General features: G+C 35.2%; 1 protein-coding gene across 1 annotated transcript in view; it reads left to right on the top strand.

Moving 5' to 3' along the window:
- LOC106718225 (probable chitinase 10) overlaps positions 1-12,001 on the top strand; it is a 64,435-nt gene extending 52,434 nt beyond the window's left edge. Inside the window, exons 6-19 of the mRNA XM_045679566.1 lie at positions 3,463-3,586; positions 3,747-3,928; positions 4,171-4,298; positions 5,931-6,055; positions 6,835-6,948; positions 7,086-7,285; positions 9,240-9,457; positions 9,633-9,787; positions 9,991-10,162; positions 10,248-10,364; positions 10,438-10,573; positions 10,813-10,985; positions 11,188-11,392; positions 11,607-12,001. Coding sequence (XP_045535522.1) covers positions 3,463-3,586; positions 3,747-3,928; positions 4,171-4,298; positions 5,931-6,055; positions 6,835-6,948; positions 7,086-7,285; positions 9,240-9,457; positions 9,633-9,787; positions 9,991-10,162; positions 10,248-10,364; positions 10,438-10,573; positions 10,813-10,985; positions 11,188-11,392; positions 11,607-11,821 — 2,264 coding nt within the window. The 3' untranslated portion in view covers positions 11,822-12,001. The remainder of the gene's footprint in view (positions 1-3,462; positions 3,587-3,746; positions 3,929-4,170; positions 4,299-5,930; positions 6,056-6,834; positions 6,949-7,085; positions 7,286-9,239; positions 9,458-9,632; positions 9,788-9,990; positions 10,163-10,247; positions 10,365-10,437; positions 10,574-10,812; positions 10,986-11,187; positions 11,393-11,606) is intronic.
- The last annotated feature ends 268 nt before the right edge of the window (positions 12,002-12,269 follow it).

Raw genomic sequence — 12,269 nt, 5'->3', positions numbered from 1 at the left:
TTTGCGTAGGATGTTTGCAAGGATGGAATTTTTAGCCGACTTCAAAAAGAAGGAGGTTATCAGTTCGACTGTATTTTTTTATGTGTGTTATAGCGTAGTTCCGCCCCTGGTGCTTCGATTTTGATTAAAAAAAAGAATTGAAGGGTGGGTCCTTTTTAAAAAAAAAATAACTAGAAGACTAGTTTTTGTTGTAATAAAATTTTTGTCGACTTTTAACCGTCTTTCACAAAATATCCCACGTATAGATTTTCAAACAAATTCTTAATTTATTAAAGACTGGTTTCAACAACATCAATCGTAGACTTTAATTACGATTGTAGGTTCTACTGTATCAAGGTTTGAATTTCATGCAAACTTTTACAATATATAGTCTGGTAAAGGGATATAAAATTGATCCAAAATAAAGCGAATGTCGACGGGTCAAGAAAGAATATGTTCGGCAAAATTTGAATACGATGCATATTCGTTTCAGTTCCGCAGTTTCGTATCAAAATGTCCTTTGTACAAAGGCCCGGTTTTTGCGAGTGTGCCAACATACGACGCCAAATTTACATTTAAACAAAGTCCGTCCATACCCTTCTTTGTTGAACTAAAATTCACTTTTTTTAGTTTAAGAACTAACCGATTTCTAAACGATGTAATTTTGAAATTTCTGAAAGATCTTAGTGACTAAGTTTTTGTAGAAATAATAAAATGTTATTGTAAATTTTACTAACAGTAAAAGAGAAAATTCTAAGCTATTAATATTAAGAACGTCTTAGAGGAAAATCGTTTCCACAAATACCACAAAGTATCTTCTTAAAGCTACGGAGAAATTCGCGAGAGAGGCGATAATAAATACCTACCAAGAAAATTGCCAACTTGCTTCACTCTCGTTTAATACTCGAATAAAATTGCCCATTTTTATTGATTTATGATGATTCAGTGAATCCCCTACATTATAACATTTATGATTTTTGTTTTATTCAACTTAACATTTTATGAGATTTTATTATTGGGATGTAGAATTAACAATTGATTTTTTATATTGTTTACTTAAATCATCATCAGCTCACTATACGTCCCCACTGAGGGGCTCGGAGCCTACCCTAAGTTAGGGCTGACTAGGCCATAGTCAACCACGCTGGACAAGTACGGGTTGACTTCACACATATCATTGAATTTCTTCTCAGATATGTGCAGCATCACGATGTTTTCCTTCACCATAAGAAACCGTTAAATTCAATAGTGTTTGTTAAATTGCTTTACCTACACAGATAGTCTTTTGTTTTATTTCATTGTTATGCACCGATACTTTATATACGTTATGTTTATCTGTAAGTTAAATTACATGTTGCCTATAATATGTGGTAACAGTGTCTAAAACTGATGTAAAAACACATGGACTTTTGATAATGAATCAAACAAATAAATGAGTACCTACGTTCTTGGTTAAATAATATATGTTATTGAAAACTTTTTACAAGATATTTATACTATTTACTGAAGTACATATTTAAATAAATTGTAAATACCTCAAGTCTTGAGTTTCAAACCTTACACTGGTACAATAAGTAGGTAAATCAAATTCTGGACTTTTGTAATTAATTCAATTGTTTTCTGTTTGGTCAAACGTTTTCATCGTAATGTAATCTTAGCAAACGAAATCTGAGTAATTAATTTATTCCTAACTATACGAGTATTGTAATTTTGTTTGGTGGGAATTAATTTAGGTCCTAAAATGATTTTGTATACAGAATCATCAGTGGCAAAAATAAATTTAAGCTACTCTATAAATATTTAATGAAAATACTGCGGGTTTTGGAACATTAACAGGTTTAAATTTCATCAGCTATCAACCGCAGTGGATGTCAGAACGCCGCGGCAACCTCACTCGTAAATTAAGTCCCGCACACTTTTGATACTTGATCAATTTATTTATACGTTCATAAATAACGACCAGTCTTGATGCGTCCTTTATTTAAAACGGACGTACCCCTGTCAGATACCTTTATTTAGGTGTGTTGCGGTGTTTTTTTTTCGGTTTTTTAAATCCATTTATTCAAATAATTGCTTAAGGAGATGAACATTCCAATTATGAAACAAAAAACAAATGAAAAACGTAGTTATTGTTTAAGTCACTCTTAATTTGAAATACTCAGAGACAGTATTATATAATAAAGTATGCCAGCATTAATATTTTCTGACGAATGAATGGCTTAAAAATTTAACTGCACTTTATTAGTTATTTTAGAAAACTGACTCATCCAGACGCACGTCCTTGACATTTTAACAAGGTGAAGATAATGTTTGGAGTAACTACATTTTTTTTTGTATTCTAATACCTTAATCGTGATCTCATAATACCAAGTTCGTGTTACGTAAAGTTTAAATTTATATATATTTTTTGTTCAAATACACGTAATTTAAATTTGACAGAAGATTATTAAATTCAAGACAGAGTAATAATAAATGTGATGAAATCTTCTCCGCAAAGTTTTTCGGTATCATAACATAAAATCGGAATAAAAAGAAGAAAGTGCAGTTTGAAAATATTATTGAAGAGAATACCTTTAAGTTAAATAATTTGGTATAAATTATAAACTATAAATAATTGGTGAAGCCATGTTTCGTAAAGAACAAATCGGGTTTTAACAACCAGGTTCCCGTTCACTTTTAGCGAATTCACGTCTCGCGTGGCATATCTAAATTGTGGGAACTGCATTCATTAGAACCTGGTATTTTGCTCTCGACTAAACTGTCAAGACAATTTGACATTCTAGCTCAATTGCCATCAGCAATTTAGACCTAATAAAGGAAGGAATATTCGATTTGCTAAAGTATTATTCCTAACAGAAGAATAAAAATTAGTTCTTAATAAATGTATATTCAAGCTAGTGGATTGGGCAGAGATTAACAATTGTCATAACATTGGAAGATCTCTGATTTAATTTTCATAAACATGCCAATTACTCTATGACACAGTCTGAAACGGTCCTAAAAAATGTATGTCTTTTTATCAGAATTAATATAAAAAAATAATTTAATTGCTAAAGAGATGTTAAACTGAAATCCTACGTACTTCACTTCTCTTATCGTCCTTGCTACATTTAAAGTCGATTAAACCTTTCTAAAATACCTCTCTATAAGCGCTTTGACCTACAAAACTTGCTATGTTTTGCTCCTTGCAATTATATTCACATTAACCGAGTATCGTATTATGAAGAGCTGTAAACAAAATATATTTAATAAATAAATAACGAGCTTGTCAAGTGCAAAACTACGTTGAAAGACATGTAATTTGTTTCTTTCTTATGTCTAGAGTGGAATTAAAGCAATTTTTTTGGATTCAACATTTTATACAATGTATATTTAACTAATAGAACAAACATTTGGGAGTACTTTTCAATTAATTAAATCAAAAATAGAAAAGTGCCAAAAGAAAATAAGACTTAACTGCACTTATGACATCTTTCATTGCAGAACTCAGAGAAGCATTCGAGGCGGAGGCTCAAGAGGTGAAGAAGCCACGTCTCCTGCTCACCGCTGCTGTGCCCGTCGGCCCTGATAACATCAAGAGCGGTTATGATGTCCCAGCTGTTGCTAGGTAAAATAGAACATTGACTTCTTAGATGAATAGCATTCGAATGGTACTTATAGTAAATACACATGAGAGACATTTTCAGATAAAATAAATCTCGTAAACCTTTCGTAAATTGCTTAATCTTGAACACTAAATACAAAATCCTTCTTCCTTTCTTTATTAGCTATCTGGACTTTATCAACGTGATGGCATATGACTTCCACGGTAAGTGGGAACGTGAGACGGGCCACAACGCTCCGCTGTATGCTCCCTCCTCTGACTCGGAGTGGCGCAAGCAGCTGTCAGTTGACCACGCCGCACATCTCTGGGTGAAGCTGGGAGCGCCTAAGGAGAAGCTTATTATAGGTATGGAGAATTTGATTATTAGAAAAAAGAACTTAGATTTGTAGATTTATGTTTCCCTCACATTATAAATTAACTGATGATTTTTGGTATGAGATAAATTAGTTGCAAGATGCCGATTTATTTAAAATCCAAATGCGAAACTAAAATTAAGTTCATTTCCAAATAACACGCAATGTATACGGAAAGTGTCTTTGGGCATTCAAATTACGATCATCAAAGGGTAAGACACAGTCAAATTTCAGGTATGCCGACTTACGGACGAACTTTCACTCTCTCGAACACTAACAACTTCAAAGTAAATTCCCCGGCGAGCGGGGGCGGTAAGGCGGGCGAGTACACAAAGGAGAGCGGCTTCCTCGCTTATTATGAGGTAATTTTAATTAAAAAATCTCTTCTCTTCTGTGACATTACATTCCTGTATAATTAAGCTCAAAGGTTGGTACGCGCTATTCTTATTAACTAGCAATCGGATTTAGAAAATTCTTTTATATTTGAGGTCCATATAATTAAATAAAAGTATAAGTGAAATCGTAATGTAATTGTTTAGAGTTGGGTTATATTATTTTGTAATAAATAAACAACACAAATAATACCGCGAGTCATACCTAGCGCCTTAATATTTTACTTGCTTCATCAAATATTTATGAGCCAGGTGGGAATATCTCATTTGTTTCTGGAATGATTTTCAACCCTTTAATGTATTTAGAAGCTTTGAATTTCAGTTCGCATTCATCGCTATCGTTTCGAGAATTCGCTATGAATGGTATTCGAGTCTTACTTAAATGGAAGATGGAAATGCTTGGCGTTAATTTCAAAACATAATTAATAAGTACTAATTGGGTTTTATCTGAGTAAAATATAACGTATTTTGTAAACTTATAATTTGTTAACTGCTAAAATTTCCTATGATATACATAACATAAAGAAATTATGTCAGAAGTTAACCTTTTTTTTTTTTTTTTTTTAAAGTCTGGAAATGCATTTACGCACCCCCTACGCCGGGCTGTGCAATGGCGTAGGGGAGTGTGGGACTCGCCGGCCGCAGAAGGCGACCGGAATACCCACTAAAACCAGACTGCCCTCTCACGCGTTACGGCGGGGCCACGGGAAACGCGTTAGCTTACTTCCGTGACCCCGCCTGCGTTTGGCCTCTACGGGCCCTCAAATCTAAGGCGTGGGGAGAAGGGCAGCAGCGGCAAATTGCCGCCTCCTTCTCCCCACTCTTCTCTGCCGGAGCGGGGGCGCTAGGGGATCCCCTTCGCGCTCCCGCTCCGTCTCCTCCTTCTGCGACATGACTGTTTCGCAGAAGGAGGAGACCGCGTTCCAAGACCTCTCACTTCCCAACATGGCGCGTACAACGCCGGGAAGTGAGAGGTCGCCGCCTATCGCCGCCACCAGGGTGCGGCGCTCTTCTGTCCAGGCGCAGCACACTTCAAGTGTGTGCTGTGCCGTATCCTCATCGGCGCCGCACCCGTGGCAGCGCATCGTCTCTTCCCTTCCGATCCGACACAGGTACCGTCCGAAACAGCCATGTCCGGACAGCACCTGTGTCAGTCGGAAGGTAAGGGAGCCGTGGCTCCTCCCACACCACTCCGGGAGTTGTGGGCGTATGGCCTCTATGGTACGCACGCCATATTGGGCGTGCGCTAGGCCACTCGCCCAGAGCTCCACAGTCGTCTTTCTCCTCGCCTCCCGGGCGCGGGAGAGCTCCTCTGGAGCCGGGGCTTCGCCCCGAGCTCTTTGTGTTGCCCGCGCCCAGTAGGCTTCGGCCAGCACGCCCGCCTCTATTTCCCACGGAGGGGTGCCGGCCAAAACGCAGGCCGCCGCGTGGCCTACCGTGCGGTAGGCCCGACACGCACGCGCCGCAATTATGCGTTGCGGCCTGCGGAGGAGGGCCCTGTTTGGTGCGTTGAGGGCATTTGTCAGAAGTTAACCTAGTCAACCTGGGACAATATAAATTATCAATTTCATTTTTTTTGCTATATTCGATTTTATATTTCAGGTTTGTGAAATGTTACGTAATGGCGCAGCTTATGTTTGGGATGATGAAATGAAGGTGCCGTATGCTATTCACGGTGATCAATGGGTCGGCTTTGATGATGAAAAATCAATTAGGATTAAGATGAGGTGTGTAATATAGCTTCTTGTGTACGCTAGTATCTTCATTTGCTTCAAAATAAATCTACTGCAAAGTTCAACATATTTATTTTTATTTGATGTTATTGGAAACATTTGAAATTTCTACACGTCTTACATAACATATTAGCAAATGGACAATAAACCTCTCGATCACATATTCGATCATATACACTTTGATTATATTATTATTATTATTTATATATTACAATTCATTTCTGAGAACACAATTTGTAAATACAGTCAAAACTCTATACGTAAACGATTTCAATAGATTTGTTAGAGCTTTTCAATAGTTGCAAGCTCTCGCTGCTCAATTCGCAGGTGACAAGCAATCACGTTCACAAACATCTAACAGCAAATGTTTGCAAACTGACGGAATTAAGCTTCGCGCACACGCGAGCTTTGATCGTGGTTAAATCCACTTGATTGACTTTCGTTTGAGCTTTTGTTGAATCAACCTCTTTTTGCTGGTATAAAGGCAATCAACAATAAAATGCGCATATATTTTTCTATCCAAAAATATTGTTCTACACTTTTATCAAAAACCATACAACTACCAAACAAGAGATTATTTAGATAAAACATTCAGTTACATTATTAAAAAGAAATTGTTGCCTTTTCTGTGTTACCTCACTTCTCACACTGTAGTTCACCGAAGTTCTTACTTCTCTCTACTTATAGCTAGGACTCATCGAGTTCAAAAACTTATTTTTCTTACTTATTAATTGTTTGTTTTTCATTAACACGTTTTGTTTTTTTGTCATCAGATGGATTAAGGACAACGGTTTCGGAGGTGCTATGGTATGGACTGTGGATATGGACGATTTCAACGGAGATGTATGTGGCAACGACGTCAAATACCCACTTATTGGCGCTATGCGGTACGAATGAGATTTTAATAGAATTCCAAAATTTGCTTCACAACTTTTTAATACTGACGGTTAACTAATTAATATACTCTCTCTCCCACTATTAATATTTTTGATTTTAAAGTAACAAAATCTGATTTTGTATTTAGGGAGGAACTTCGTGGTATTTCTCGTGGAAAAGACGCGAAAGACGTTGACTGGTCTACCGTAGCCGAGAGTGTAGTTATTGACGTCACTGAAAAACCTCAACCGATAAAGATCAGTTTGAGTGATGTACTCAGCAAAGCCAAGAAGCCCACCAAGACTATCATTGTTAAGAACGCCAATTCTCCACTCGCTGATAAGAACAGTAAGTACAACTGATCACTATGTGGTGATGATACGGATTAAATTTGCTTGCATACAAAAATGTATCAACCCTAATAAATAGTTCATATAAAATTTGGCTAAGTGTATTGTATCAATTGATAGGGGAGGCCTACTTTCAACAGTGGACGAACTTAGGCTTATGACGATGATAGAATTTTGCCATTTCACGTAAAAAAACACATACTGATGTTGTTTCAAATGTCGAAACACTTTAATGAAAATCTCTTAAAAGAATAAAGACTTCAACGGATTTTAAAGGTTAGACTCAGGTAAAATAATTAAAGAGAAAGGCTTTTCTAACTTTAGTATACGTAGTTAATATTTCTGACCGATGGTTTCTGAAATCAAAATCTCTGTATAAAACATATCGTCATCCCTGTCATTATCTTTGACACAACAAAGATAACAATACGTATTAAACGGGGATTTTAGTCTTAGAAAGGTCTCAGAAACCGAGGGTAAGAGGGCTAAATAAATAAAGCCTTTAGAACTCATTGAAATATCTTCTTACTTGTAAAGATAATGAATAGTCTGAAAGTGAAGTAAACTGATATCAAAGAATAGTCTAGACGCAATCTAATTTATTCCGAATATCCAATACGCGAACACGACCTTTTGACTTGGATGATAAACAATGTAACGAGTTTAGTTGTTAAGACGAATTTACTCGTAGTGTAACGTCAAATTAGTGATCCCTCAAGTGTAGTAACGCTATATAGCATAATGTAGAAAGCATCATATATATTTGAATTTATTTTACAATTATTTTCATGCTAAAACTTTCTAGCCTTTTATTTATCGATTTGCCAAACAAAAGAAAGTAATTTTCATATTTGTCTTTTCATTTCTTAAAGCACTGATTTTGCTTTCTAAAGATCGTTAAATGTCGATTTTTGGATCAGTCATTACTTGTTGTTCTTTAAATACTCAATTTTTTTTATATTGAAAAAGTTAGCGCTTGACTACGATCCCACCCGATGAGGCGATGATGTGGTCTAAAGATGGTACGCGCTAGCTTTGTAGATGCCTATTCACTCTACTCTTGAAGGCCAACACATCGTATTTGGACGGAAAAACTGACGCCGGCGACTTATTCCAATCCTTAGCAGTACGAATTATGTTAATTAGTTACAATTTCTTATTATTATAAAAAAGTACTCATTAAGAGCAACATATTATAATTATAGTGTAATTTAGAATTTGTCCACACTCAACACATATCGAACGATTACTAAAATACTAAACTAAACATTTATTATATTAAATAATAATTGTTATTATTGTAACACTTATTCCACCAACGTAAAATCCAAACACTTGTATAGTGAAACATTTAAGTGGAGTGCTCGCGGCACTAAAAGCTACAAATCTTCAAAAGGAGTGCCGCAAGGGTCATTCTTCTGTACTCTGTTATATCTGTCAACAACAGCTAAGAACGTTTACAACATTGTCGCTAAAAGTTTCAAACATCAAGTGCTTTTACGTTGAAGTCTTTAAAATCCAAATAGCACTGAGCTCTTGTCTCGTACCCATTTGTATGAAACAGTACGAATAGAATGGGTCTTGAAAATATAGAACATGCTAATAGCATGTGTTCCTTCTAGTTTATGGTTATGATGTGACGCAACATGTTAACGCTTTTAAGTTTTTTTTTTTTTTGTTAATAAATAACGTGTTTTGATGGTTGAATTTTCATGCTTCAAATACTCGTTTATTTCGCAAGTAATTTTCTAAGTGTTTTCGTTACACACCAGATGTAGCCGTAACTTTTTCTTGGAAAAGGTAAATTATTATACTTTTAAAAATTAAAAATCCATTGCGAAACTTTGACTTACTTCATGATTTAGTATTGTATGTTACAAAGAAAAAGTTATTTTTTAATTCTTCCTTATTCCATGTCAATATTGTATATATAAATCACTATTTTTTTCTAGAACGTGAAGCTCAAGTTCTTTGTTACCTGACATCCTGGTCATCCAAAAGACCTAGCGGCGGTAGATTCATGCCAGAAAATGTTGATGCCAATCTTTGCACTCATGTTATCTTTGCGTTTGCCACCCTCAAAGACCACAAACTAGCGGAGGCTGATGAAAAAGACGCCGATATGTATGACAAAGTTGTTGCACTTAGAGAAAAGAACCCTAACTTGAAGGTAATGAAATTACAAAATTAAAATATAATACAACAAATTCCTCAAACAAAAATACTTTATAATTACTGGAACTAAGACAAAAATGTTATTTAAACAAATCAGTTTTCAAACATAACAGATTATTTTGCACAAGAGTCTTAATACATTGACTATATCAATTTTTCATTTTTTACAGATCCTTTTAGCTATTGGTGGGTGGGCATTCGGCTCAACTCCCTTCAAAGAACTTACATCTAATGTATTCCGTATGAACCAGTTCGTCTACGAAGCTATTGAATTCCTCAGGGACTACCAGTTTAATGGACTTGATGTTGATTGGGAGTATCCAAGGTAAAAAATAAAAAATAAATAAAATAAGGAAGTAACGAATATATTTTACAGAATTGTTTTCGTTTCTTATAGTTATCCTCATTATGAACCCAAAGATGTTCATTATGTGGTAGACCACAAACATGAAAAAGAAAAAAGAAAATACTTATGTATACTCCTGAAATTTTGAATGTAGTCTTTAACTAACCTTATTTTCTTTGCAGAGGAGCTGATGACAGAGCTGCTTTCGTTTCATTACTTAAAGAACTTCGCCTGGCTTTCGAAGGAGAAGCTAAAACATCAGGACAACCAAGACTTCTACTCACAGCTGCGGTGCCAGCATCATTCGAAGCTATCGCTGCTGGATACGATGTACCTGAGATCTCCAAATATCTTGTAAGCTTTATATTTTATTAATGAATATAACTCAAAGTAAAACAAATAAGTTTGTGATTTTTGACAAACGAATATATTTTTATAGGACTTTATCAACGTGATGACCTACGATTTCCACGGTCAGTGGGAAAGGCAAGTAGGACACAACAGCCCCCTGTTTCCTCTTGAAAGCGCTACCAGCTACCAGAAAAAACTAACTGTGGTAAGATAGACTTCTCCGGTGCATTAACATGTGATAGTCTGATCAGAATATCAAAGTGATCTTATTTTTCTAGGACTATTCAGCTCGCGAATGGGTACGCCAGGGTGCTCCTAAAGAAAAGCTTATGATTGGTATGCCCACATACGGAAGGTCCTTCACTTTGATAAATGAGACTCAATTCGACATCGGAGCACCTGCATCTGGTGGAGGTAAGGCATATATCTATGTCAAAGTTTGCAATAATAAGCATTGATTCTCGGGCTAACATTTTAAGGAAAGGTGAAGTAATATTGATATTAATTGGTTTTGTTACTAGCTAAATATTTTTAGATTGAAAACACCGATTTGTTACTCCTTAAAGTAAATTTAACAACATAGTATGTAACTATGCTGACTACAAAACACTATGTAAATTATATTTCTAGTTGTTAATCTAGCTTTTTTACAGGCCAAGCTGGTAGATTCACCAACGAAGCTGGTTTCATGTCGTACTACGAGATTTGCGATTTCCTAAGAGAAGACAACACAACATTAGTTTGGGACAACGAACAAATGGTACCTTTCGCATATAGAGAAGATCAATGGGTTGGTTTCGATGACGAACGATCACTTAAGACAAAGGTGAGTTATTAGATAACTTACGTTTTAACAAAATTATTCACTCTAAGTTATCGAATACTTGAGGCTAGATTTTTGGTATTAAGATGTTGGAGTTCAAGAAAAAATGGCAGATTTTTTCTAAGATTTCAAGTAGCTCTAAATATAACTATATTTTAAACAGGGTTTAATTTTAAAATCTTATTTGTGTTTTTTATATTTATAGATGACATGGTTAAAAGAGGAGGGCTTCGGTGGAATTATGGTTTGGTCGATTGATATGGACGACTTTAGGGGAACGTGCGGTACTGGAAAGTATCCTCTTGTAACAGCTATGAAACAAGAGTTAGATGGTTACAAGGTTAAATTGGAATATGATGGTCCATACGAAAGTACAAACCCAGCAAGTGCACAATACGTTAAGAAAGATCGTAAGTAGCTATTCTTAAAATAAGCACATATAATAGAATGCAACAATCAACATACTTACTCCGCTGGCGTAGCAACCCAAATCGGGTCTTTGCCTCCGACACAAGAGATCGCCAAAGTCCAACATAGTAATGTTACATAATAATGAACTACTACATCACAATCAACATAAATAATATTATTATTATAAGTTCACTAACAAGTTTGTATTTGCAGCGAATGAAGTGATATGTGAAGAAGAAGATGGTCACATCTCATACCATCCCGACAAAGCCGACTGCACCATGTACTACATGTGTGAAGGTGAACGTAAACATCACATGCCGTGCCCACAGAATCTCGTCTTCAACTACAATGAAAATGTATGCGACTGGCCTGAAAACGTTGAAGGATGCACCCATCATACCCAAGCACCGCCGGCTAAACGATAGAAAAATAAAATCATTTTAGTGTTTTAAAATCGTAACAATCTGTATATTTTACAATTGTGATTGTTCTAATAATTTTATTCATATGCTTATGATTTATTTAGTCTCTCAATCCATCTTATTTGTTGATTTAAGAATTTCATTAAAATCATTAAAATTTGATTATTTTGTAACAACACATTTAAATAAGATGTGATGACAACATTCATTATTTTCTGTTAAATATTTCATATTTAATGAAAATAATCTTCATTAAAATATCCACCTATAAATTAATATTAACAAATTAAAAATGTAAAAATAACAAAGCTCGTAAATTTATTGATGGGGTTTGTGTGATAATAATGTAAATTGAAAATCAGTGAATCATTAGATTATTTTTTTTACTAAATTATATTTACATAGTCTTTATGAACTCCTAAATGTACACAATTGAATATATTATAATTCT

This window comes from Papilio machaon, chromosome 10 (assembly GCF_912999745.1).
Source record: "Papilio machaon chromosome 10, ilPapMach1.1, whole genome shotgun sequence".
Classification (NCBI taxonomy): Eukaryota; Metazoa; Arthropoda; class Insecta; order Lepidoptera; family Papilionidae; genus Papilio; species Papilio machaon.
Note: the sequence above shows the minus strand (reverse complement) of the source record. Positions and strands in the feature narration are given on the sequence as shown.